This window comes from Choloepus didactylus (genome assembly GCF_015220235.1).
Source record: "Choloepus didactylus isolate mChoDid1 chromosome Y unlocalized genomic scaffold, mChoDid1.pri SUPER_Y_unloc2, whole genome shotgun sequence".
Classification (NCBI taxonomy): Eukaryota; Metazoa; Chordata; class Mammalia; order Pilosa; family Megalonychidae; genus Choloepus; species Choloepus didactylus.
Window position 1 is genome coordinate 1,719,362 of NW_023637625.1, and position 24,754 is coordinate 1,744,115.

The window sequence follows — 24,754 nt, forward strand, 5'->3', positions numbered from 1 at the left end:
CGAAAAATGAGTTAATGGATGTGAGAGTGCTTTGGAAAGTAAAAACTTTATGACTAATGTAAGGTAGCGTTAGTGAGAGAACTCAAGATAAAAAATCTTGCTTGCCTTCCACTTAAGTTACACAGATAATCCACCCCCCCTTCTCTAAGTAATTCAATTAATTTTTTCAGCCCCCAAATTTACTATGGAAACCTGGCCTATGCATTTCAAAGAGGCCTATAAAGGAAAATCAAATTAAATACTAATACAAATAGATGCAGAATCCCTTTATGAAGTATTATTTGTTTCTATTATGTCCTTCTTTGCAAGAAGGATTTAAACAATTTACATAGTCCATTGACTTGTAATGCCTGTTATTATCACTACTCATAGGAGGTTTAAGTTTGTCACCAGTGGCTAAGTATATCTTCTAATCATACTTTTAAAAACAAATTAGATAATAGAATTTTAAAATAGAATTTATATTTTATTTAATGCTTACATTATTTAGTGTCCCTCAGAGAAATAAAAAGGCCAGTTTCTTGTACCCATTTTTAGTTTACTGTTTTCTTAATTGAGAAGAAAAGTGGTTCCATTAATGGCAAATACTCTTCCCATACTAATTCCATATTTACTGTTATGTATTGGAAAAACAATTGTTTTCATCTATTGAGAATGATGGAATCAAATATTCTAAATATATTTTATGTAGTATTTTTTGAGATTTGAAATTTCTGAGTTGAAAGATGACAAAAATATTTTAAAATCCCATTAAAAGCTTTTGTTTTTCTGAAACTTCCAAGCAGTGGTTTGATAAACAGTTGTTAAAGTCAGTTCTCTGATTGTAGCATTTGGGGTATATAAGCTAAGTCTTTCTGTGAATTTTTTTTTCCTGTTTTGTAGAGCCAACTTTTAAATAATGATGGCCACAACCCATTAATGAAAAAAGTGTTTGATATTCATCTTGCTTTTCTTAAAAATGGACAATCTGAAGTGTCGCTGAGACATGTGTTTGCCTCTCTGAGAGCTTTCATTAGTAAGGTAAGGCAAGAAGCTCTATAAGTGCTAGTGAGCTTACTTCAGGGCAAATTGGAAAGAAAAGGAGAGCAAAAAGAGGATTGTTATGATGTGACAGCTACAGACCTCAGACAATGAAACCATAAGAAGTGTGTTTATATATATGAATTCAGAACGACAAAATACATAAAGAGGGCCTGACCAAGAAAATCATAAAATCAGAACCTACTTTTTATTTTACCCTGTCATACCTTTCCTTTCCTAGTAGGTTCCTTTGAAGAGTATCATTCTCAAATTACCAACTGTGACAGTTTTTCTTCTATTTTGCTTCTTTTTAAAGTATTATTAAGCTGAAGGAAATAAGCTGTAAGTGCACTCATGTATAAGCATTTTGGAAGCAGGAGCCAAGTTTTATAACCCCAGGGTCTTGTGTAATATCTTGCAAATAGTAAGCATTCAGTACATTCACAAATAAATGAATCCTTCCTTTCAGTGCTAATTGTATCTGTGGCCCTAAATCACGCCATTTACGTATTTAAATAATAACTTCATACTTGGCTTTTAAGAATAAATATGCCTGAAAGAGACAGCAAAGACTTATTTCTAGTCTGTTTTTGATGGCTTTAAAAATTTAGGAATAAGCATAGTAAACCAAGATGGAGTTAAAATTATGGAAAGGCACAGTCTAGGTCTTCCACTCTGGTGTATATAACGTCAACAAGACAGAAATTCAATGAATTGATTTGTATGTTAGGATAGCTAAACATGTAGAACTTTTTTATTATCATTATTTGTATGGTAACTTACTACATTTAATTGATATAAGAATTAAGTGAATTTTAAACTTTTATTGTCATCCTTTAATATAATTTGCGAATAAGGAAATATATGGAAAACTGAGTTCAATACAGGCATACTATAAGAAACACACCAGGCACAGAAGCAGACATAAGTTCATTGGGACTTACAAGCAGGAGAAGTTCTCTGGTGGTGGCTGTTCTGGATATTGAGTGCTCCACAAGGGATCGGGGGAGTTCAAATAGTAATATATCATTTTAGATCAGAGACATGCCATGTAGTATGAGGACATTGGGTCTCTAGTACGATCATTAAAGCAGCCTAAAACCTGATGTTTTAATAAGATTAGTGTTTAAGGCTAAGATACAACCAATGCCGTTTTACATCCATGGTTACATTGTTCCCCCTCTAGGGTGATTGTTTACTTTCTGGACCTTTGTCCTCAGCTAAAGTAGGTTTTTCTTGGGCCGTCTAGGAGGGGGCCCAGGCCCTGGGCCACCACACTAAAGGAAAGAGATTCAGAAATAATTTAACAGTTACTGGGTAGGTACTTACTGATGTGTCAGGGATATAATCCCTGAGGGCTTATTGTCCAGTAGAGGGAGGCAGACAGACACACATACATATATGCACACATGTGAGTACCATTAGGATAAAAGAAGTCTGTACAGAGAACTGGGCATGAGCAGGAGAAGGAGGGGAAATGTTATGATTTAGCAAAAGTTTCATAAGATTTATCTTTAGTATGCAAAACAAATTAGTATTTGTCAGATGCTTTGGGTAGAGGAATCGTCTTGAAAAAAGTCCTGGAGATATGGCCATTCAGGAACTGCAAGTCTTTCTGTAACTCTGGACCTAAGATTTAGTATGGATTCAGCAAGAGATAAGACTGAAGAGGGAAATGAAGCACCAGATCATTGTGTACTCATCTTGAGAGCCGTGCTTCATCTTTTAAGTGTCAGGGAGCCATGGAAGTGTTTTAAGCAGGGAAATAACGATTAGGTTTGTATAAAAGAGAATCATGGTGGGCGGCAGGAAGAGGGGGGGGCAACTCTTTTAAAAGTAGTGTGGAGGATGGAACGGTGGCAAGATTAAAGACAGAGATTAGTAAGAAGATTTGTTGCATGCAATAGGCTAGATAAGAGATGAGGGCCTGAGTAAGATAGCCACAGTGGAAATGGAAAGTCAAATGCAGATATAAGATGTTTAAAAGAAGTAGAATTTATAGGATTTGGTCATTGTTTCACTGATTGGGTAGTAGGGTGTGAAGACTGATGTAGTTTTTTTTCCATGTATTTCATGTTTGGGATATGAGTTAACTAGTTCGATTATGTGGACCTGTTGAATTTAAGGCGACGATGGGACATTCGGTGGGAACTGTTGGTTAGGTAGTTGGATATTCAGATCTTTGCTCTGGAGAGATACCTGGCTTAGAAAGATAGATTTGGAATCATTTTCCCTTTTCACTCATACTATATTTATTGAGCCCCTGCTCTGTTTCAGGCACTGTGCTAGGTACTGGAAATACAGTGGTGAGGGTACAAAACAAGAACAAGCATAATCTCTGCCCTCATGATAATTTCAGTCTAGTGAGAGGAGACAAAAAACTTAAACGTACCTAAAATAATTAGTAATTTTAAGTTCTAGGAAAGAAACAAACAAGGAGCTGAGATAGAGTATAATGATTTGTGCATGGGGTGCCTTACTTTAGACAGATTTGTGACTTTTAAAATAAGGCCCTGATTTGTGACGGGGGGCCACCTGTGCAAAGAGCTGAAGAAAAAAGCCTTCTAGGGAAAAGAGCATGCATATGCAAATGACTTGAGTTGGGAATGAATTTGGAATATTCTGTATAGCTGAAAAGCCGGTATAGCTGGAGTATAGTGATTTAGTGGAAGCATCAGCATGTAAGTGAGAATTGAAGCCATGGGAGTGGTGTGATTTCCCTTGGAGACTGTGTAGAGGAAGCACAAAAGGTCAAGGGCAGAATCTTGGAGAAAAACAATATAGAGTGGGCTGGAAGAGGAATCTGTAGAGATGGGAGGGAACAGTCACAGAGATAAGAAGAAAGCCAAGAAAGAAGGATGTTATGGAAGCCAAGAGAGGAAAGAGTTTCACCGTTGTCATGAGATATAGAGTGGTGAAATAAGATGAGAGAAAGGTGTCCATTGGAATTGGAAATTAGGATGTCATTGGTGACCTAGGCCATTGCTGACTCAGAGAAGTGATGTGGGTAGAAGACTGAATGTAGTACATAAGCTCCAATATAACTATGCCCCCCCTTAAACCTGTATTTTCATACTGGAGTACCTTGCTCAGGAAGAGTTGATTTAATCTGGTGAAGCTATTAATGAGATTTCCTAATTGTCAATCAGAAAACATTTATTAAATATTCATTGTATGCATAACATTGCACTCGGTATTAAGATGAAATAAACAGAAGGTAGATTCCTATAACTTGGGTTTAAATTCAGGATTCCCAAGAAATAATTTTGAAAGGGTGAAAAACAGTCATTGTGTATCCTGAAGCAGCTTACTACTTGCCTAGTCCTATAAACATGGCAGATGGTAACAAACCTATGTTATATGTATAGTTTTTCTTCCACAAAGCAGACTGAATACATTCTCAAAGTAACAGGCCACTTGGCTGTTTCCAGGAATAGGTAGAAAAAGTCATAGTCTTTTTCCATGCCAAAATGTATCTTAACTAACACCGTTTATGAGTAGAGGATGTGTGTAAACTTCATCTGTACTCCATTTTGTTAAAAGATGAGTTTCACTTGCTAAATAAGTTCCAGCAATAATTTTCTCAATACTTGGAAGTTCATAATGTAAGGAAGTGCTTAAATATATAAAGCAATAGAATATGTAATACAAATTATCCTTTTCATTTTTAAGGCCCAGTTCAACACTGGCATTCATTCATCATTTCAGTGATTTCTTCATTTTGCACATCTTATTGAGAATCAGCTTATCATCTGTTCCAGACCATCTTGAGCTCTTCTCAGATCTGTAGCATTTATTGTTAGTACCTCCTGTTTTGTAGTGACTTGTGTACGTTCTTGAATTGTTCTGTCATTGACACATGCTGTTCTTATGTTTTAAGCTAGTTTAAATGAATTCTGGACTCTTAGTATTTGATTTTTATGATTGGGTTTTCAGATATTATTTATGTTTTCCCTGTTCTTTAGTTTCCCTCAGCCTTTTTCAAAGGAAGGGTAAACATGTGTGCTGCATTTTGCTATGAGGTTTTAAAGTGCTGTACCTCAAAGATTAGCTCAACCAGGAATGAAGCATCGGCACTTTTGTATCTTTTGATGAGAAACAACTTTGAGTATACCAAAAGGAAAATCTATTTGAGGACACATTTGCAGGTCAGTGAAAATCAAAGCTTCTCTTCTCCTTTATTCTTTTCAATCTTTAACCTCTTGATCAAGATCTAGAGTTGCCCTGTCCAGTATGGTAACCATTAGCTCCATGTAGCCATTTAGCACTTGAAATGTGGCTGGCTGGAACTGAGATGTGCTATAAATATAAAATACCTGTTGGCTTTTGAAGACCTAGTACAAAAGAGTAAAATATCTTAATTGTTTTATATTGGTTAAATATAGAAATGATATTTTGGATATATTGGGTTGAGTTAAATATATTAAAATTAATTTCATCTTTTCTTTTTCATGTGGTTACTGGATAATTTTAAATTGTATATGTGACTCATGATATTTCTATTGGACAGTGCTACTGTAGAGCACAGGTGTTAAGAGGATGGGCTCTAGTTCACATTCTAGCACTACTGCACACTGCATGACCTTGAGCAAGTTAGTTTCTCAGCTCCTTGGTTTCTTCACATGTAGACCAGGGGCAATATTAGTACCAAGCTCACAGAGTGGTTGTGAGGATTAAATGAGATGACAGTAGCAAAATACTTACCATATATTGTTATTTCCTAACAGGTAATACAGTTTGTGTTTTTCATGCTCCAGCATGTCCAGTTATTTAAAAATGAGAGAACTTGATTTAGTGGAAAGCATGCCTCTTTAGTGCAGTCAGACCTACCTGGGATGAAATTTTATCATAGCTTGGCTGCTTGCTGTGTAATTCTAGGCAAGTTTCTCAATATTTCTGAACCAGTTTCCTCATCTGTAAAAGGAAGCTAAGTATATTTCACCTTGCAGGGTAATCATGAGGGTTAAAAATAGTGTGTGTAGTGCCTGGCACACCATAGACACTTATTTCATGGTAGTTATTAAAAATCTCCATATTTTTGCTAATCTGATGAGACAGCTCTGAACCAAACCACAATTGGGACTTCTTGACTAAGGAGGCCTCTTTGTGATATGGGAAATCTTGGTCATATTTATACCTTCACTGCTGTGGTCTATACCATTGGAGTTTTACTGGAGACTGTGTTATTAATAGGGAAACCACCATAAGCAGTTTCATAAAATGTCATTAGTTAACATTTTACTTCTATCTGAGTAAAATCTGATAGGAGTATATGCTTCCTGTAAAAATCTGCTATCTAGTTATTTTTGGACACCAGGGGCCAGCATGGCACATTTGTTCTTTTCCTGTTTATACATGGGGTCATTTGAAAACTACTTTCTCTCAAAACATTTTTTCAATTACTGAGCCAGTATTCCTGAAGTTCCCCATTAGAGTCCCTTCCTCGGATCAAAGCACCAGTTCTCACAAGTCATTTATTAAAATATAAATGAATTAATAGGTATGTGGACAGAATGTGTCTAGCACACAGTAAGTCGTCAATAGGTGTTAATGAGTATTATGATTATGATCTCTGTAATCCTCATAACAATGCTATAAAGTAGGATTTGCTGTCACCCCCATTTTCCAAATGAGGAAAGTGAGACAGAAAGGTTAAATAACTTACCCAAAGCCACACAGTGAATAAGTGATAGAGTCAAGATTTGAATTCAAGGCACTTGGACTCCAGAGCCTGCACCCTAGCTACTGCTGTTTCCCACTCCCCATAATCAGTGTAAAACATCCAGCCATTATCACCTCAACTTGAGTTGTTTAGACATTCATTCAGGGGAGCTCTGAGGCAATAGAACACAAAGGTCATTGCTTACAACATCAGCCAGATGTGTCCCCTTTGCTCATAAAGTTGACACCCCTTTTCAACATGAACAGGTTAGGGTGGTCACTGCTTAGACATCCCTGAAGATTGGGAAAGTGATTAAGCAATAGACAAGATGGAATTTAACAAAGGATTATGAATACTGAGTCTCTATATAATTTTCTTTTTCTTAGTTGTTAGGGTATTAGAATAGCTAGAAGGAAAGAATTGAAATGGTGGAACTGTAACCCATAGCATTCTTTGAAATTTGTTCTATAGCTACTTGTAATTTGAAAGTTATTACCTTTTTGTGTATATGTTATATTTCACAGTAAGGAAATAAATGAAACTATGGTGCTGTAACTCATAAAATTTTTAGAAATTTCCTATATAGCTACTTGTTAAATCATACTTTGAAAGATATCACCTTTCTGTATATACCTTGTATTGCATAATAAGGAAATAACTGAGACTGTGGAACTGTAACCCATAACATTCTTTGAAATTTTCTAACTACTTGTTAAATTGCACTTGGAAAGTTATCACTTCTATTTATATATGTTATATTCTACAATTAAAAAAATGATTTTTTTAAAAAAGGTCATTGCTTGAGCCTGCTGGCTAAACTTGGTTGGCCCTGGTCAAAACAAAGAAGGGAGCCCTGAAGTTCGGGACTTAGAAGTCCAGCACACTAACATAGACTAGTGAAAGGACTGAGAAGTTATCAGAGAAAAATATCTTTTATTCCCAACTTTTCTCTGGTTACCACCTAGCAAGTGTATTCAAAATGGAGGCTTGACCACCGTTGGTTCAGTTTACTATTTTTGAAAACAGTTTTAGATCTAGCAGTGTTATGAATGCTGATAAATCATTCATACCTAACCAAGAAAGGTTCCGATAAAATTTCAATTGAGACCTTTGAAGTTCCTATTTCAGTAGAAGAATTTAAACCCCTCATGTATCAGGAAAATAGATTTTGATGAAACTGTAGAATCTTTAAATGAAGTATTTCATATAAGTGCTTATGTGTTTATACAATGATGAAAATAAGCAGCATTTGTCCAAAAGCCTTTTGAAAACAGTGTTTGTTTCTTACCCACAGATAATAATTGCTGTAAGCCAGCTGATAGCTGATGTAGCACTAAGTGGATGATCAAGATTTCTGGAGTCTTTATTCATTATCAGTAATTTTGCAAATAGTGACACACCTATGAAAGTATGTTCTAACTTTGAGTGTTAAATTAGAGCCGTCTTTACTATAGGAGAAGTTAATCCTAGAATTAAAGTCACATCGTATTCACAACTTTTAATGGTACAGGTTGTATAGAATGTAAGCTCTGTAAGTCAAGGGCTTGTCCTGTACACCAGTTTTTCCCAGGTACCTAGAATACTGCATGTTCAACATGAGGTGGATGGCTGGAAGAATGAATATATTGTGTATACACGGTTACTATAGCTATTAGTATCTGAATTTTTTTGGAACTTTTTTGAAACCTCAGAAAATAAATATGTCCTTTCTTTGACAGTTGTTACCATTTATAATGATGGCTAATTAAGCATTGAGTTTGAAATTTCCCAAAATCTCATTTCTTAGAGTAGCTGACAGCTGCCTTACCCATTGCCAACAAATTAGGAAAGGCACAGAAGGGATTCATTATTTGACAGTTCTGTGAGATACAAAATCGTCCGTTAACTAATCGTGGCTTTCCATAGATTTTTATTACAAATCCAAGCCTAAGGCTTTTGTTCTTAGGCCATCCCCAAGACCCTATCCACCATCCCTCTTTCCTACCTATATACTTAAAATGTATAACATTGTGAAAATCCATCTGTTGCTTTGTTATAAGTAGTGCAGGTTCAGATCTTCAGTGATACATGTGTACAAGGAAAGAAGAATCCTTTGCCAGTAGAGGACTTTTACTCCCAAAGGAATGATCCTCATTCTTGGGAAAGGTCATCTTTCAGCATAATTTGACAATAATGTGTAAAATCTGAAAAAAATTAAAAGCTCATAGTCACAGCATACTTGATACTTGGGACATGTAGAATCTGTGTACCAAAAAAATATTACCATAGGAACATTGCTTAGGCTGAAAAAGAAAAAGAAAAAAGAAAACGCTGATTTATTGCCAGCCAATTTCAGGCTGGGAAAGTTTGCTTTTCAGCCAGTTCTCCTCACTCTCCAGGGTATCAATATATGCTCCAAATAATCCTGTGAGCATAGAAACAACTTATGCCGTTTATGATCTTTTACTTATACTCTGAGTTTATTTTACCAGTTGTTACTGTCCTTGATACCATGTTATAGAGGAGGATTAGCAACTTTTTCAAAGCAAATAGGTTTCGTGTTGGCTCTCCTTGATAGAAAATCTTTTTCATGACTCATTTCTGAAATGACCTGGTTTTATTTTGTTAGGGCAGTTATTACCAAATAATCCTATTACAAGGTATGCCTTTCCCCCAGGAAATGGAGTCCCTATTAATATACAAAAAGAGACTTTAGGTATAATAGTTATTTTTAAAAAGGGTAGAGGAGGCAGTTTTAAAAACCAGTAACTCTGTGTTTGATTATATTGACATTAAAAAGCTCCCTAAACCCTGTTCCTCTTCCTTTCTCATCTTCCCTGAATCATACAGATAATTGTGATTACTACAGTGGAATTTAGAGGAAGTGATAATTTTTTTGATAGTTGCTTTATAGAGAGGAAACTTAAATTTAGTGTTTTAGGGGCCAAAAACAACTGTTTGAGAGAAGCTAATGGTCTCTTTAAGCTCTTTAGTATGTAATGTGATTCATAACTTCTCATTTGTGTGAATGCAAATTTTTGCAGTCTGGTTTTCACTTTAGTATATGTGGCAGTCAATGGATGGGACAGATATGCCTGTCAATATACAAGAGTGGCTAAGAGCATTAGCTCTTGAGCCAGACTGCCTGTTTTGAATCCTGTCTCTACCACTTACCGACGGTGAGACCTTGGCCAAGTTACTTAATTACTCTGTGTGTCAGTGTTCCCACTGGTAAAATGAATTGTAATAGTTAACTCATAGGATTGCTGTAAAAATTAAGATAAAACATATAGAGCACCCAGACCAGTGCCTGGTACAAAGTAAGCTGTCAGTAATATTAGTTACCATTACAAATCCACATAGTAATGGGAAACAGATTATTCCCATGGCCATGGAATTCACAGTGGAAGGGCTGGGATTTGAAGCCAGGCAGTCTGGCTCCAGAGCTCATGCTTGTATGTATTTCAAATACACTGCCCTCACCTTTAGAGCCTTTGAAGCCTGGACTAGTTGAATCTTTTAAAAATAATTAATTTAAAGCTCTTCAGACATGCTATATGCGTCACCTAGCAGGATAACGAGAGTAAAAATCATAATGGTGTTCCCAGGATTGGATGCCAAGGACTAGTGCTCACCAGTAATCTTGATAATGTGTTTTTGTTTGTTTGTTTCAAAATTAGGCAACTGCTTTTCCCACAGAAGTCAAAGACTTGACCAAGAGGATCCGTACCGTTCTTATGGCCACTGCTCAAATGAAGGAGCATGAGAAAGACCCTGAAATGCTAATTGATCTCCAAAATAGCTTAGCCAAGTCCTATGCAAGCACCCCAGAGCTCAGGAAAACCTGGCTCGATAGCATGGCCAAGATCCACATTAAAAATGGAGATTTTTCAGAGGTGACTTTTTAAGGTTTTGTTGTAAACACAGCCCTTCAAAACCCTTGAGCACATTCTGATAGGTCTGTCTTTGTCATCCTTTTTCAGGCCGCAATGTGTTATGTCCATGTAGCAGCTCTGGTTGCAGAGTTTTTTCATCGAAAAAGTAAGATATTTCTGTTTTTAGAGATGGGGAGAATTCCAGTTAACACAATAGTTTTTATCTTTGTGGTCTGCAACTATGAATGTGAATATTTGAGCTCTGAAAAATATGTTCATCTTCAACCACATTCAATGTTAAACAGAAGTTGTTTTAAAAGAAAACTGAATTGTTCATCTTGCCTTCTGCTTTCATTAGGGGTCACAAGAATAAGTTATATAGTATAAGGCCAGGCCTGATGCCCAATGTTTATTTTCTATGACTCTTCCAGGAAGACTGCCACCAATTAAATTCTTCTCAGGGCTCATGGGAAGTTCAAGATAATACAAATCACTTATTTCCCCCTGGTTTGCCTCTACTTTATCTGCCCACAGACCATGTTTCTACAGCCACTTGAGTGCAACAATACCTAGATATTAAAAGGGAGTCATGCTCTCAAAGAGCCACAAGATCCAGCAACTCTAATTCAGGATTCTGTCTATAAGCTTCCCTTTCCAAAAACAGTATTTTTGACTACTGTAACTACTCAAATAATAAAACAGTTGTTAGCTTTAAAAATTGCTTGGCAGTTGAGATTTCAGTCAAGAAATATCCTACTATCTATCACCATGTCCAAGCTACTTCCTTTAAGGCAAACTAATAACACTAGGCAAAAATGAAACCAACTTGCAGGACTCAAATGACTCTGGCTTTGGCTGCGGGAACGCAATCATCTTATGTTTTGTTTTGTTTTAATTCCAAAAATCCTACAGTTAACTATATAGCTTTCATTTATCTAAACCTCCATGTTTAATTGCCTCATATAACACCACCTATTTGGAGAATCTTTTTCTAAAAAGATTCCTCTGATACAGGATATCATGATTTAAGTGTAGATTCATTTTGCTTATATTTTAGATTAATATTTTCAGCTTGGTACTGAAATTTTTTTATCCAGTCTGTGTGTTTGAAATTGGTATATTCTAGGTTTTTCCTTTTAGTACATATGTGGTTTTAAAATGGAGAAATATTAATTATCAAAATAAGGCCCCGTTTCTAGTTTGGCTTTGTTTTTTTTTTTTTTTTTTAATCTTCATTTTATTGAGATATATTCACATACCACGCAGTCATACAAAACAAATCGTACTTTCGATTGTTTACAGTACCATTACATAGTTGTACATTCATCACCTAAATCAATCCCTGACACCTTTATTAGCACACACACAAAAATAACAAGAATAATAATTAGAGTGAAAAAGAGCAATTGAAGTAAAAAAGAACACTGGGTACCTTTGTCTGTTTGTTTCCTTCCCCTATTTTTCTACTCATCCATCCATAAACTAGACAAAGTGGAGTGTGGTCCTTATGGCTTTCCCAATCCCACTGTCACCCCTCATAAGCTACATTTTTATACAATTGTCTTCAAGATTCATGGGTTCTGGGTTGTAGTTTGATAGTTTCAGGTATCCACCACCAGCTACCCCAATTCTTTAGAACCTAAAAAGGGTTGTCTAAATTGTGCGTAAGAGTGCCCACCAGAGTGACCTCTCGGCTCCTTTTGGATTCTCTCTGCCACTGAAGCTTATTTCATTTCCTTTCACATCCCCCTTTTGGTCAAGAAGATGTTCTCCGTCCCTCGATGCCAGGTCTACATTCCTCCCTGGGAGTCATATTCCACGTTGCCAGGGAGATTCACTCCCCTGGGTGTCTGATCCCACGTAGGGGGGAGGGCAGTGATTTCACCTTTCAAGTTGGCTTAGCTAGAGAGACAGGGCCACATCTGAGCAACAAAGAGGCATTCGGGAGGAGGCTCTTAGGCACAACCATAGGGAGGCCTAGCCTCTCCTTTACAGCAATCATCTTCCCAAGGGTAAAACCTGTGGTAGAGGGCTCAACCCATCAAACCACCAGTCCCCTATGTCTGTGAGCACATCAGCAACCATCAAGGTGGGGAAGCCCAACACCCCTGCATTCTCCACCAGCTCCTCAAGGGGGTTCTGAATATTTATTTCATTGTTTTTTTTTTTAATTAACTCTTTTTTTTAAATCAACTATATCAAAAAAAGTTAAAAAAAAAACATACAATAGAAAAAAAAACATTTTATTTTGCTAGAGTTACTTTATTGATTAGATCACTAGGAATCAGCACAAGATTTAACATCTCAAGGACCACAGAGGCCTGGGTTCTGGGGCTCACTCTGCCTCTCCCAAACCTGACTGGAGTTTAAAAGGAGAAACGTCATTAACAGAGACCAGGCCAGATGGTTACAGGTACTTCTTTCCCAGTTATTGGACAAGCTGCTCAATTCTTGCCCCAAAAATAGGAAAGAGCCAATACTTTGGAAAAATCTGGTAAGGAATTTGACATTGCATTTTTTTTTAAGCTTTAATCAGGACATGCTTTTATTTATTTATTTTTTTATTTTTTTTTTATCTTCATTTTATTGAGATATATTCACATACCACGCAGTCATACAAAACAAATCGTACTTTCGATTGTTTACAGTACCATTACATAGTTGTACATTCATCACCTAAATCAATCCCTGACACCTTTATTAGCACACACACAAGAATAACAAGAATAATAATTAGAGTGAAAAAGAGCAATTGAAGTAAAAAAGAACACTGGGTACCTTTGTCTGTTTGTTTCCTTCCCCTATTTTTCTACTCATCCATCCATAAACTAGACAAAGTGGAGTGTGGTCCTTATGGCTTTCCCAATCCCATTGTCACCCCTCATAAGCTACATTTTTATACAACTGTCTTCGAGATTCATGGGTTCTGGGTTGTAGTTTGATAGTTTCAGGTATCCACCACCAGCTACCCCAATTGTTTAGACCCTAAAAAGGGTTGTCTAAAGTGTGTATAAGAGTGCCCACCAGAGTGACCTCTCGGCTCCTTTTGGAATCTCTCTGCTACTGAAGCTTATTTCATTTCCTTTCACATCCCCTTTTGGTCAAGAAGATGTTCTCCATCCCACGATGCCAGGTCTACATTCCTCCCCGGGAGTCATATTCCACTTTGCCAGGGAGATTCACTACCCTGGGTGTCTGATCCCACGTAGGGGGGAGGGCAGTGATTTCATCTTTCAAGTTGGCTTAGCTAGAGAGACAGGGCCACATCTGAGCAACAAAGAGGCATTCGGGAGGAGGCTCTTAGGCACAACCATAGGGAGGCCTAGCCTCTCCTTTGCAGCAACCGTCTTCCCAAGGGTAAAACCTGTGGTAGAGGGCTCAACCCATCAAACCACCAGTCCCCTATGTCTGTGGTCATGTTAGCAACCATGGAGGTGGGGTAGGAGAATACCCCTGCATTCTCCACAGGCTCCTCAAGGGGGCACTACATCTTTTTATTTTTCTTTGTTTCTCTTTTTCTTTTTTTTTTTTTTTAACTTTCCCTTCTTTTTTAAATCAACTGTATGAAAAAAAAGTTTAAAAAGAAAACAAACATACAATAAAAGAACATTTCAAAGAGACCATAACAAGGGAGTAAGAAAAAGACAACTAACCTAAGATAACTGCTTAACTTCCAACATGTTCCTACTTTACCCCAAGAAAGTTACATAATATAGCAACATTTCAGTGAACTTGTTCCTACTACATCCATCAGAAATTAACAGACCGTAGTCATTCCTGGGCATCCCCAGAACTTTAAATAGCTTATCTGTTCTTCTTGGATTATTGTTCCCCCTTCCTTAATTGCTCTCTATTGGTCATGATGTCTGCCTTTCAGTGATTGATGGAAGACATTCCCAGTGTAAGATTCCCAAAAAGAGTGTATCCAAATAGGCTGAACTGCAGTGTGCAGTGTAATGAGCAGGAAAATAGAAGGTATGCTTCTGAGAAAACAAAGCTAGTTGATGTTGAATCAAGCTCTCTGTCTCTGAATTTATTTTGTGTGCTGTTTTCTTAGAAAGAGCTGTGGGAAATTTAGTTTCAATTAGCTTATGGTTGCATTGAGTGATCAGGAGTCTAATCTTCCAAAGAGTATCATCTTCTCATAATGGAAAATCCAGTCAGCCAGATTTTGATCATCCCATGAATGAAATTCATTACCCCATTCCTCTTCTTGCCCCCATCCTCAGGGCTGGGTATCTGGGAATCTTGTTGGCTGAACGAGTCTAGAATCAGTATTCTATGTCTTTCGTTTGTCATTTTTACTCCTATTAGCTCACTTAGAAACAGCTCCAAGGCATCCTTCTGCTGCTTAGTTTCCATGGGCCTACTTTTTCCTCCTCAAAGCAGCCAGGTGATGAGGACTAGGAGGGTGAGAAACCATTCCACGTTCCTTATTGTCTATCTCAAGCTCAACCTATGAGTATAGTGAGGTATAACTCTTATTCAGTGTCACTGTTCTGAGTTATATTTTCATCAGACATACTATATAGTTTGTTCCTAGAAACTGGTTCATGGGTTTTTGTTCCTTGTAATGCATGTAAGAATCAGCAAAAAAAAAAACAAAAAAAACAAAAAACAAAAGAACACTTTCCTTCACAAAAGTTATAAAACAATGACACACATTGTTTTAAGCCAGTGTGTACTATATTACAGTTATTTAATTCACATGCAGCTGCATGGCCTAGTCTTGAACCTAAATTATTCAAATTGAAAGCAAATTATTCACTGTACTGTTATTACTGTAACCGAGACATTTAGAGCAATTGTTTTATACAGTTTTTTTTTTGAATGATGGTTTTTATAAATCTGTTGTTATATTTTCCATCTCTCTGTATCAGTTAATTACCATAAACCATGGCTATTTTACTTCATTCTAGAGACTGATATTTATATCCTTGATACCTAAAACTAACCAAGAAAAATCATAAGTTCCTTTTGGTTTATATTTAGCAAGCTTTCTGTCATATACCATATTCAGATACACCCTATTTTTGGCAAATGTTGACTTTATAGTGAATTATCATAAATCAGTAATTTCCATTAGCTTCTCTAAATAAAGCCTCTTTTAGTCACACACTTTAGGGGGACACATTATTTCCCAAAGGAAAATACAGTAATACCTTAAAATAAGACAAAGTATAAATTATTGAAATATAAAATATTCTATTGGGTTCCATAAAGGACTGATTGACAAAAAGATACAGCCTGGGTATTCCTTGGCCTTTTTAAATGTAATCTATTACAGTATTACAAAGTATATAGTCATTTTTAAAAATTCTTCAAGGTTTTGACTTTTTAAAACAGGATTTTTCTCAATTAATTGCAGATTAGAGTTGCTGGTGGCCACTTCTGGGGTCTGTTTGCTATGTTTTGTAATTTCTTCACATTGAGTACCATATTTGCTTGTCACACCTGACAGGTATGGATAATCAGTCATCTCTTAAACCTCCAATATGCCTTTGGATCAGTGTCAGGAGTTATGATTTTTGTAAGAGGAAATGTCTCTATTATGGATTTCACTTAAACCTTATGATTTGTAGCAATACAAATGATATAACTCGGTACAACCACCATATACCAGTTTCCAGGCTTGATACTGAAGTTTCAGAGCTACCTTGAGAACCAAATATTAAAGGCTTGAGACCTAAGCCTGGGACCTTATAGTGAAGAGGCTGAATGACTTGTATATGCTATTCTTTTTCTCTGTCTAGCCCAAGTATAAATTCTCTGTTTTGATCATACAATAAAGGAGAATGTTTTCATATTGATAGTAATATGAATATGTATGTTTATGTACTTACAGGAATATAAAATTTATATTTTGTATTTATGAAGTCCTTTTCCAAGAAAAATCTTCTGTATCAATTAGCTTATATAATTGTAGTGTGTCTTAAAAATATGCACTTAAGATTTTATCTTCATTTAATATTATTTCTAAGTCTCCAAGGAGAGAACATGGGTTATCTGCATGTCAAAAGCCCCACAGGTGATTTTGAGAAGAATCCACTGATTTAGAGCTCTTGTTAAGACTGTCTGTTAAAAAAAATTTAAAGATTGCATTACCTCTTTTTTATTGAATTTTGCATTTTAAAATATTTTGTTTTTCTTGATAAGTAACCTGATCTTTTCTGCTTTTTTGATATGCTGCCTTTATAATACAGCTTTGAAGACTTAAGTCAGTAATGTTATTCTTTGCTCTTTCTGCTTTATGTCATTTTAAATAGCCAAGTGTCAGTGATAAATTGAAATGTGCCTGTAATTTCATATACACATTCTTTTTTGGCTGTGGCTATTTTGCTTCATGATAAACATACAGATTTCTTTTGTTTTAGATATTGCAAGAAGACACAATGCATTCTCCCTGGATGAGCAACACATTACATGTATTTTGTGCAATTAGTGGTACATCAAGCGACACAGGTTATGGTTCCCCAGGATACGCTGCTGAAGTATGAGGACATGCAGATGCAAAATGATGAGACTGACCTTTCTCAGGAATATTTGGAGCTGTGCAAATGTTAAAATTTAAAGATTTGGTATACATGGAGTGTTACCTCCTGACACCAAAATATTTATGCTTTCAAACAGGGTGCTTACATATTTGTAAATATTTAAGCAACTTGAAAGTGCCTGGAACATTGCACCAATGTGCTTGGTTTGTACTTTTTTTAGGTAAATCTATATACTGAAAAGTAGAGCTCAAAAATGTTAATTCAATTTGCTTAATTATTGCTTAAAATAATGGTACTGTATAAAGTATAATGGAACTCAGTAAAAAGTAAAACTTATTCATAATTAGAAGTGAAGGAAATAATACTTTGAACTTAGCATTTGTCTTAACAAGAAGCTCAATTGTTATACTAATCCTTGGAGAAAAATATTGATAAGATTTGAATTCTTACCTATTATTAGTCTAGGCTGCATAAAGGAACCAAAAGCATTATTTAGCAAGGAAGTTTTCAAAAGAAAAGGATATACATAGAAATACCAAGCTTAGTGTTCTTGAAGTTTTGGATCTGATGATGCTAGGCAGATTGAGTTAGTCTCTTTTCTACATAAAGAGATGCAGGATTCATATGTGGCCCAGGTTTCCCTAGCAAGCAGTATGCGTTGCCAAAGCCTGATTGTCAGGGGCTACCCATAAAGCTAAAGAAAACATGTCTGAGACTCTACATTCAATACGTTCTATGTAACTGCAGAGCTTTTAGCAGCAGAGTCTGAGATGGAAGTTTTGTAACAATTATTTTCCTCAGTTACGGGGTTAACAAACATTTTGATAGGACTTGATGGTTGCAGCATGCATTGGGTCAGTATATATAATCACCCTAAACAGATTTAGCAACTGGTAACTAGGGAGTACATTTCCATCTATGAAGAAACTTCAAATTACCTGAACAGTTCAGGGAACACCCAGGTATAGGGAACTCATTTTAGCTTGAATTTACCATATAATTTTGACTGCTTTCCATGTAAACTGAGTTCTGAGTTTATTTTCCTTATGCAGTTAAACCTGTTTTACAGATGAAAAAACAAAAGACACTGACATAGAAAGGAATTACTCAGAGCCTTAGCTGTTTTAATTCTTTATGAGCAAGTAAATGTTACAGATATTCTCCTGGCTAGACCATTTTTTTTTACATATCATTTTTGAGGGTTACATTACAGACATGTTTTTTCATGCCATGTAGCCAAAAGTGCTTACACAAGTATACAGTGATGTCCCATGCTCCCATCTGACATGGTTGGCTTCCATTTACAACCAGACTGGCGTCTCATCTGACGCATACTCCACGTGGAGCTGGTTAATGGTGACCACGAGAAGGCGCAGGGCTCGAAGCTTTCAAAGCTTTACTTCTTTTATCAGTACTCCTGATTTTATAAATGACAAGGCCTATCAAACCCGTTCCTGCCCAAATCTCGTGGTAGACTTGGGTATAATAGGGCTTCCAAACATTTTTAATAATGCTTTGAAGCATCTCAGTGCAGGACAAGCAGCGCAGGCCAGACCGAGGACCCACAGCCAACAGTGCCAAAAGGTCACCAAATACACTTTACATATAATTTTTAAGCCTTAAGGGGAGCATGAAATTATTTATTGAAAATCAATTTATCTTACTAGGGTATGCAGAAGTATTTCAGAGGCAGTTTGTAATTGTTTAATATCTTGGTGTAATCTATAGAGTTGGTTTCCCTTTAAAATTATTTTGACATGCATGTGTAAGGAACTGTCACCTCAAGTGAGTACTGCCATCTGATAATGAAGCATCTTGAGGAAACTCAGGGTACTCTTTTGTCAATGATGAGTACATATATCACCCAGCACTGTGGGTAATTCTTCCAAAAGTATAATAAATGGCCCCCGTCGTCAAGGAGCTTGCAATCTAGTTGTGGCAAGATATACACAAAATTACCTAATAGAAGAATTAACAGTATAAGGCATGAAAAGTGTATATGAGTATTCCCAAATAAATGACACTGTCCATAATTATCACATTTGAGAAAGGAGAAATCACTGAATTGTAATGTTCAGGAAAGGTTTTGTGGCCAAAAGTAAACATTTAGCCAGGCTTTCAATGATGGGAGAATATTCTAGGCAGGAGAAACATCGTGAGCAAAGGCGCAAAGAGAATTAGCAGAAGTTCAGGGGATCACCAGGGGACCAGTTTTGTTCAAATTAATGGTAAATGATATCTCTAGAAAGGAAGTTTGGAGCCAGACTTTGGAAAGCCTTGAGTGCCAGGCTTATAGTGTTTGGAGCTTACTCAGTAAGCATGGGGGAAGCAGTCAAAGGTTTTTAAACTAAGACTACTTGATTAAATGTTATTTTGGGGATGTTAATATTTTATACTACTACCAGATATATTTGAGGCAGAAAGAGTTAGAAACAGGGAATCCAATTGACGGCTATTTCAGTAACCCAGTTATGAATCCATAAAACCCTGAAGTTGAGTGACATGAATAGAAATGGAAAAGTATAAGAGACATTATGTGGAAAGAATGGACAGGACTCATTGGATGGCTATGGGAAAAAAAAAGAAAAAGTTAAAGATAATTCTGTTTCCTGTGGTTGGTGAGTTCTCAATCACATGGCACAATTTCACTAGATTTTATTTTGTCAGGTTTCAGACTAAGAACAGCAGGTTATGGAGAACAAAGTGGGCTAGACCAGAGAGAACCAGGCAAATGTGTTTCAAAACACTGCATGTATTAGGTACTATCATTTATATAACTTTAATGATTTCATGAAGTGATTTGGCTTCTACAAATTAATTCACATCACAGAATACATTTTGCTATATTAATTGTTTTGTAATTAAGCTTCAGTCCAATTTCCCTAGGAAAATATTGTTTTGATATTTTTTGGACATATTGTGAAATGTGATTGTCACTGTTGTAGTGTTTATCACTACGATGATAAACCATAGAGAAAATAAGTAATTTCATGCAAATTTTCCTAGTAACCAGTTGTTACCAGTTCTGTGGCATCATGTCTATAGATGGGATTGTTATTGTTCCCATATTTATATAATATGGCTGTGTATGTAAATATTGTATGCATCTTTTAAAAAGTGAAATAGAAAGCAACAGTGGTAGCAACAGCCTTGAAACTGTGACCAGTATAACATGGAACTAGAGATGACTCACTGGTTAATAAGTAAACTAAAAAGATCGTAATAATAAGAACCCAAGCTTCTTTATAAATATTATTTTCATCTGAGATGAAGAATCTGAGCAAAGTATTAGAATAATAGGAATTTCCAAACTTTTCAAAACATTAATGATTACATATATATTTCAGGCTTCTGGAACCACAAAATGTTGGGCTATTTTCACAACACTACTTTGGTTATCAAAACATAAAGGGAAAAGTATAGGATAAAACTTGGTGGGGGTGGGGAGTAAGTTTGTATAACAAGACTATTTACCTATCCTGGGAGTTGGCCCATAATAGTGCCTTGTACCCACTTGCAGTTACAATAAATGCTTTTTCTAGTCCCTAACCACATAATGGTCACTCTCTAAGAAAAGTGAATGGATGCTTATTCACCTCCTGATTGAAGCTGTGACTAGTTCAAAATTTTACCTCTGTGTGTGGCATTTTAAAACTTTTTCTGACATGCTTCATTTTCCTTCTGTTTGTCTTCGTTTTTAACAGCTTTATTGGGCTATAATTCACATACCATATAATTTGCCCATTTAAGGTGTAAAATTCAATGGTTTTTAACATATTTACAGTTTTGCAACCATCACCACAATTTTAGAACATTGTTACCATCCCCAAGAGAAGCCCTTTATGCATTTAGCAGTCACTCCCAATTCTATCCTTCGTCCCCCACCCCTGACCAATACCCAGCCCCTGGAAACCACTAATCTACTTTCTGTCTCTCTGGATTTGCCTATTCTGGACATTTCATATAAATGGAATCATACAATATGTGGCCTTTTGTGACTGGCTGCTTTCTCTTAGCATAATGTTTGCAAATTCTTTCATGCTATAGCATGAATCAGTACTTCATTCATTTTTATGGCTGAATAATAATATTTTGTATGGATATACCACATTTTATCCATTCATCAGTTTAATGGACATTTGGGTTATTTCTACTTTCTGGCCATTTTCAATAATGCTGCTATGAACGTTTCGTGTATAAGTTTTTGGGTAGACGTTTTTAATTCTCTTGGGCATATACCTAGAAGTGGAATCATTGGATCATATGGTATTTCTACATTTAACCTTTTGAGGAACTGGCAAACTGTTTTATGCATGGGCTGTACCATTTTACATTCCCACCAGCAGTGCATGAAGATTCCAGTTTTTCCACATCCTTTCCAGCACTTATTTTTGGTTTTCTCATTAGAGCCATCATAGTGGGTATTAAGTGATACTTTATGGTGGTTTGTGTTTCTGATTTGCATTTGCCTGATGACTAATGATGAGCACCTTTTCAAGTGCTTATTAGCCATTCTTGTAGTATTCTTTTGGGAATATATCTTCAAATATTTCTCTTATTTTTAAATTTGGTTGTCTCATTATTGAGCTGTAACTCTTTATATATTCTGGATGCAAGTTCCTTGTTGCATTTATGGTTGACCAAATATTTTCTCCAATTCTGTAAGTTGTGTTTTCACTTTCTTGATGGTGTCCTCTAAAGCACAAAAGGGTTTTGGTTTTTTTTAATTTGATGAAGTCCAATTTGTTTTATTTTTTTTACTTATGCTTTGGTGTCATATCTAAGCTTTGCCAAATTGAAGGTCACATATATTTACACCAATATTTTCTAAGAGTTTTATACTTTTAGGTTTTACTTTTAGGTGTTTGATACACTTTTAGTTAATTTTTATATGGTGTAATGTAGGGTAGAATTTCATTCTTTTGCGTGTGGATATCCAGTTGTCCCTGCACCATTTGTTGAAACAACTCTTCTTTCCACTATTGAATCACTTTGGCAACCATATCAAAAATCAATTGACTATATAAAACTCTTTTCTGAGGTGGAGAGATGGCAGATAGGAAGCTCCAGAAATCAATCCCTCCACCAGAACAGCTATTAAACAGGCAGAAACTGTCTGAATCGAGTTTTCAAACCTCTGTAGTCCAGTAGAACACTGTACAGCATCCAGGGAAGAGTGGGAGGAAGAGGCTGATAAATTACTGTAAATACCAGTAAACTGTGCTCTCTCCACATCAATTACTATCATCCAGCCCCCACTCTCACAGCAGACAGCAGTGGGGTCCAGCCTCTGGTATAGCTTGCTGGTGCCAGAAAGGGACATAAATCCACTTCTGCAAGATCTGGGGTGGGCACGGGCCAATCATTCATGACAGCTTTTGATTGTAGCTATTTCAGATCACTGGGGACCTGGCTCTGAGGGTGTGAAGGTGGCCATTGTTCCAACCCATCCCTGAACAAAGGTGGTGGAGGAGATTTAAGGACAGTATGCTTCCTCAGAGCTGTGGAGGAAAATTGAAGAGCTGCATTCTCTGGGCTGGTCAAGAAAACACAGCTTTGAGAAGCCATGTAAGAAGTTTCTGGTGCTCATCCCTTCAACAAGGCAGTTTGGAGACAGCTGATGCTCCCTTTGTAGGACTCGGGCCCAGTTCCTACTGGGAAAGATTGACTTGGAAAACTCCTCTCTGATGGAAAATCTGAATTGAGTTTTAGTTAATTTTTATATGGTTTGATGTAGGGTAGAATTTCATTAAAATTCATTAAAACTCTCCCTTCCAGAATTTGCCCTCCAGTCAAAAGCAGTTTGAGACAAGGAAAGCAGTGTCAGAAAAAAAAATTGGGGCAGATTGCCTGGGGCAAAGACTTACTTTCTTTGAGTTTACTTTCTTTGGGGTCTGTCTCCTGGGAAGTAGAGGGGGCATTCAAACTCCTGTAAACAGGAACTCCTAAGGCCCCTAGCAAGCACAAGCCCAGGACAAGACACAGACCCAGAAAAGACAGGGAGCTTGGGTGAACCTTCCTGATAGGAAAGCTGACACTCAAAAAATCTGTCATATCATCAGCTGGTTACAAACACAAGAAACAGATACCTCAGGGAATAAGTCCCAGAGTTAACATTTTAAAATATCAAAATTTACAATATGTGACAAAAGATTAGAAGACAATGAAACAGGAAATGATGGCCCATCCAAGAGAAGAAGATAAAAATCCAGAAAGCATCAGAGAAGATGACCAAATTGTGGACATACAGGCAAAAGTTTAAAAAAAAAGATCAATATGCTCAAAAAGATGAAGGAAAATACAGAGATAGAACTAAAGGATATCAGGAAAACAACAAATGAACAATATGAGAATCTCAGTAAAAAAAGGTAGAAGTTTTAAAAAGGAACCAAACAGAATGACTGGAGTTAAAGACCACAGTAACTGAAATGAAGAATTCCTAGGAGGGTTTCAAAAGCAGATTGGACCATGCAGAAGAAGGAATCAGCAACAAGACGATTGAAATGAGGCTGAGGCACACAAGGAATTATAAAGAAGAACTATAAAAACTGAAAATAGACTTGAGACCCCTGGAACACCATAAAATGTAACAATATATGCATTATGGAGATCCTGTTAACCCTGTCTGTTTTTGTCTTGTATTTTTCTTTCCTTTGTTGTAAAACTTAAGCTTTACTTCATCTTCTAATTTCAAAAGTGTAACTTAAAATTGTAGATATTGCTCTATATGAATTTAAATATAATAATTCTGTAAAAAAGAAAAGAGAAAAAATAAATTCAACCTTACAGGACAGTTGCAAAAATAATACAAAACCAATACAGAGAATTCCAATATACCCCCACCATAGATTCCCACATTTACCAACTTTTAATATGTTGCCACATTTGTTATATCATTTCCCCCATCTCTCTATCTCTCATAAGCATTTGAGAGTAGGTTGCATACATCATGTTCCTTGAATACTTAATACTTCTATGTATATGTCTTAAGAATAATATTCACTTATGTAACTTCATTAAAGTACCATACAGTTTTCAAGTTCAAAAAATTTAGCATTGATGTAAAACATACAGTATATATTCAATCTTTTCTAATTGTTCCAATAACATCCTTTGGGGCATTTTCTTCTCCATTATTAGATCCTTTTGAGAATCATGTATTGCAGTTACTTGTCACTTCCTCTTTAGTCTTTTTTAAAATTGTGGAAACACGACTACAACTTAAAATTTCCCCTTAACCAGTCCCAAGCATGCAATTCAGTGGAATTAACCACATTCACAATGTCGTGCTACCCTCACCAGCATACATTAGCAAAACTTGTCCATCACCTCAAACAGAAACCATGCACCCATTATGCACTAACTCCCCATTCCCCCTCCTCCCTGCTGCCCGTGGTAACTGTTCTCTATTTTCCGTCTCTATGAGTTTGCATATTTAGTTAATTCATATAAGTGAAATCATTCAATATCTTTTTTTGTGTCTGATTTATTTCACTCAACATGATGTCTTCAATGTTTATCCATGTTGTAGCATGTCTCAGAACATTATCCATTTTCATGGATAAATGATATCCCATTGTATGTATATACCACGTTTTATTTAGCCATTCATCAGTGATGGACATTTGGGTTGCTTCTACATTTTGGCTATTGTGAATAATGCTGCTATGAACACTGGTTTACAAATATCTCTTTGAGATTTGCTTTCAGTTCTTTTGGATATA

General features: G+C 36.2%; 2 protein-coding genes across 2 annotated transcripts in view; one reads left to right on the top strand and one right to left on the bottom strand.

Moving 5' to 3' along the window:
* Nucleotides 1-17,373, top strand: part of LOC119525949 (dedicator of cytokinesis protein 11-like) — a 57,454-nt gene extending 40,081 nt beyond the window's left edge. Inside the window, 7 exon segments of the mRNA XM_037824727.1 lie at nucleotides 883-1,020; nucleotides 4,986-5,168; nucleotides 7,977-8,090; nucleotides 10,342-10,557; nucleotides 10,645-10,702; nucleotides 16,290-16,294; nucleotides 16,911-17,373. Coding sequence (XP_037680655.1) covers nucleotides 883-1,020; nucleotides 4,986-5,168; nucleotides 7,977-8,090; nucleotides 10,342-10,557; nucleotides 10,645-10,702; nucleotides 16,290-16,294; nucleotides 16,911-17,033 — 837 coding nt within the window. The 3' untranslated portion in view covers nucleotides 17,034-17,373.
* An 828-nt stretch (nucleotides 17,374-18,201) lies between these two features.
* On the bottom strand, nucleotides 18,202-18,640 carry LOC119525953 (ATP synthase subunit ATP5MPL, mitochondrial-like). Its single transcript, XM_037824730.1, has one exon. It carries the CDS (start codon nucleotides 18,552-18,554, stop codon nucleotides 18,381-18,383), a length of 174 nt encoding a protein of 57 aa, XP_037680658.1. The 5' UTR covers nucleotides 18,555-18,640; the 3' UTR covers nucleotides 18,202-18,380.
* Nucleotides 18,641-24,754: the final 6,114 nt, after the last annotated feature.

Coding starts and splice junctions, on each gene's coding strand:
- LOC119525953 (XM_037824730.1), bottom strand. CDS start 18,554: ATGCTTCAAAGCATTATTAAAAATGTTTGGAAGCCCTATTATACCCAA.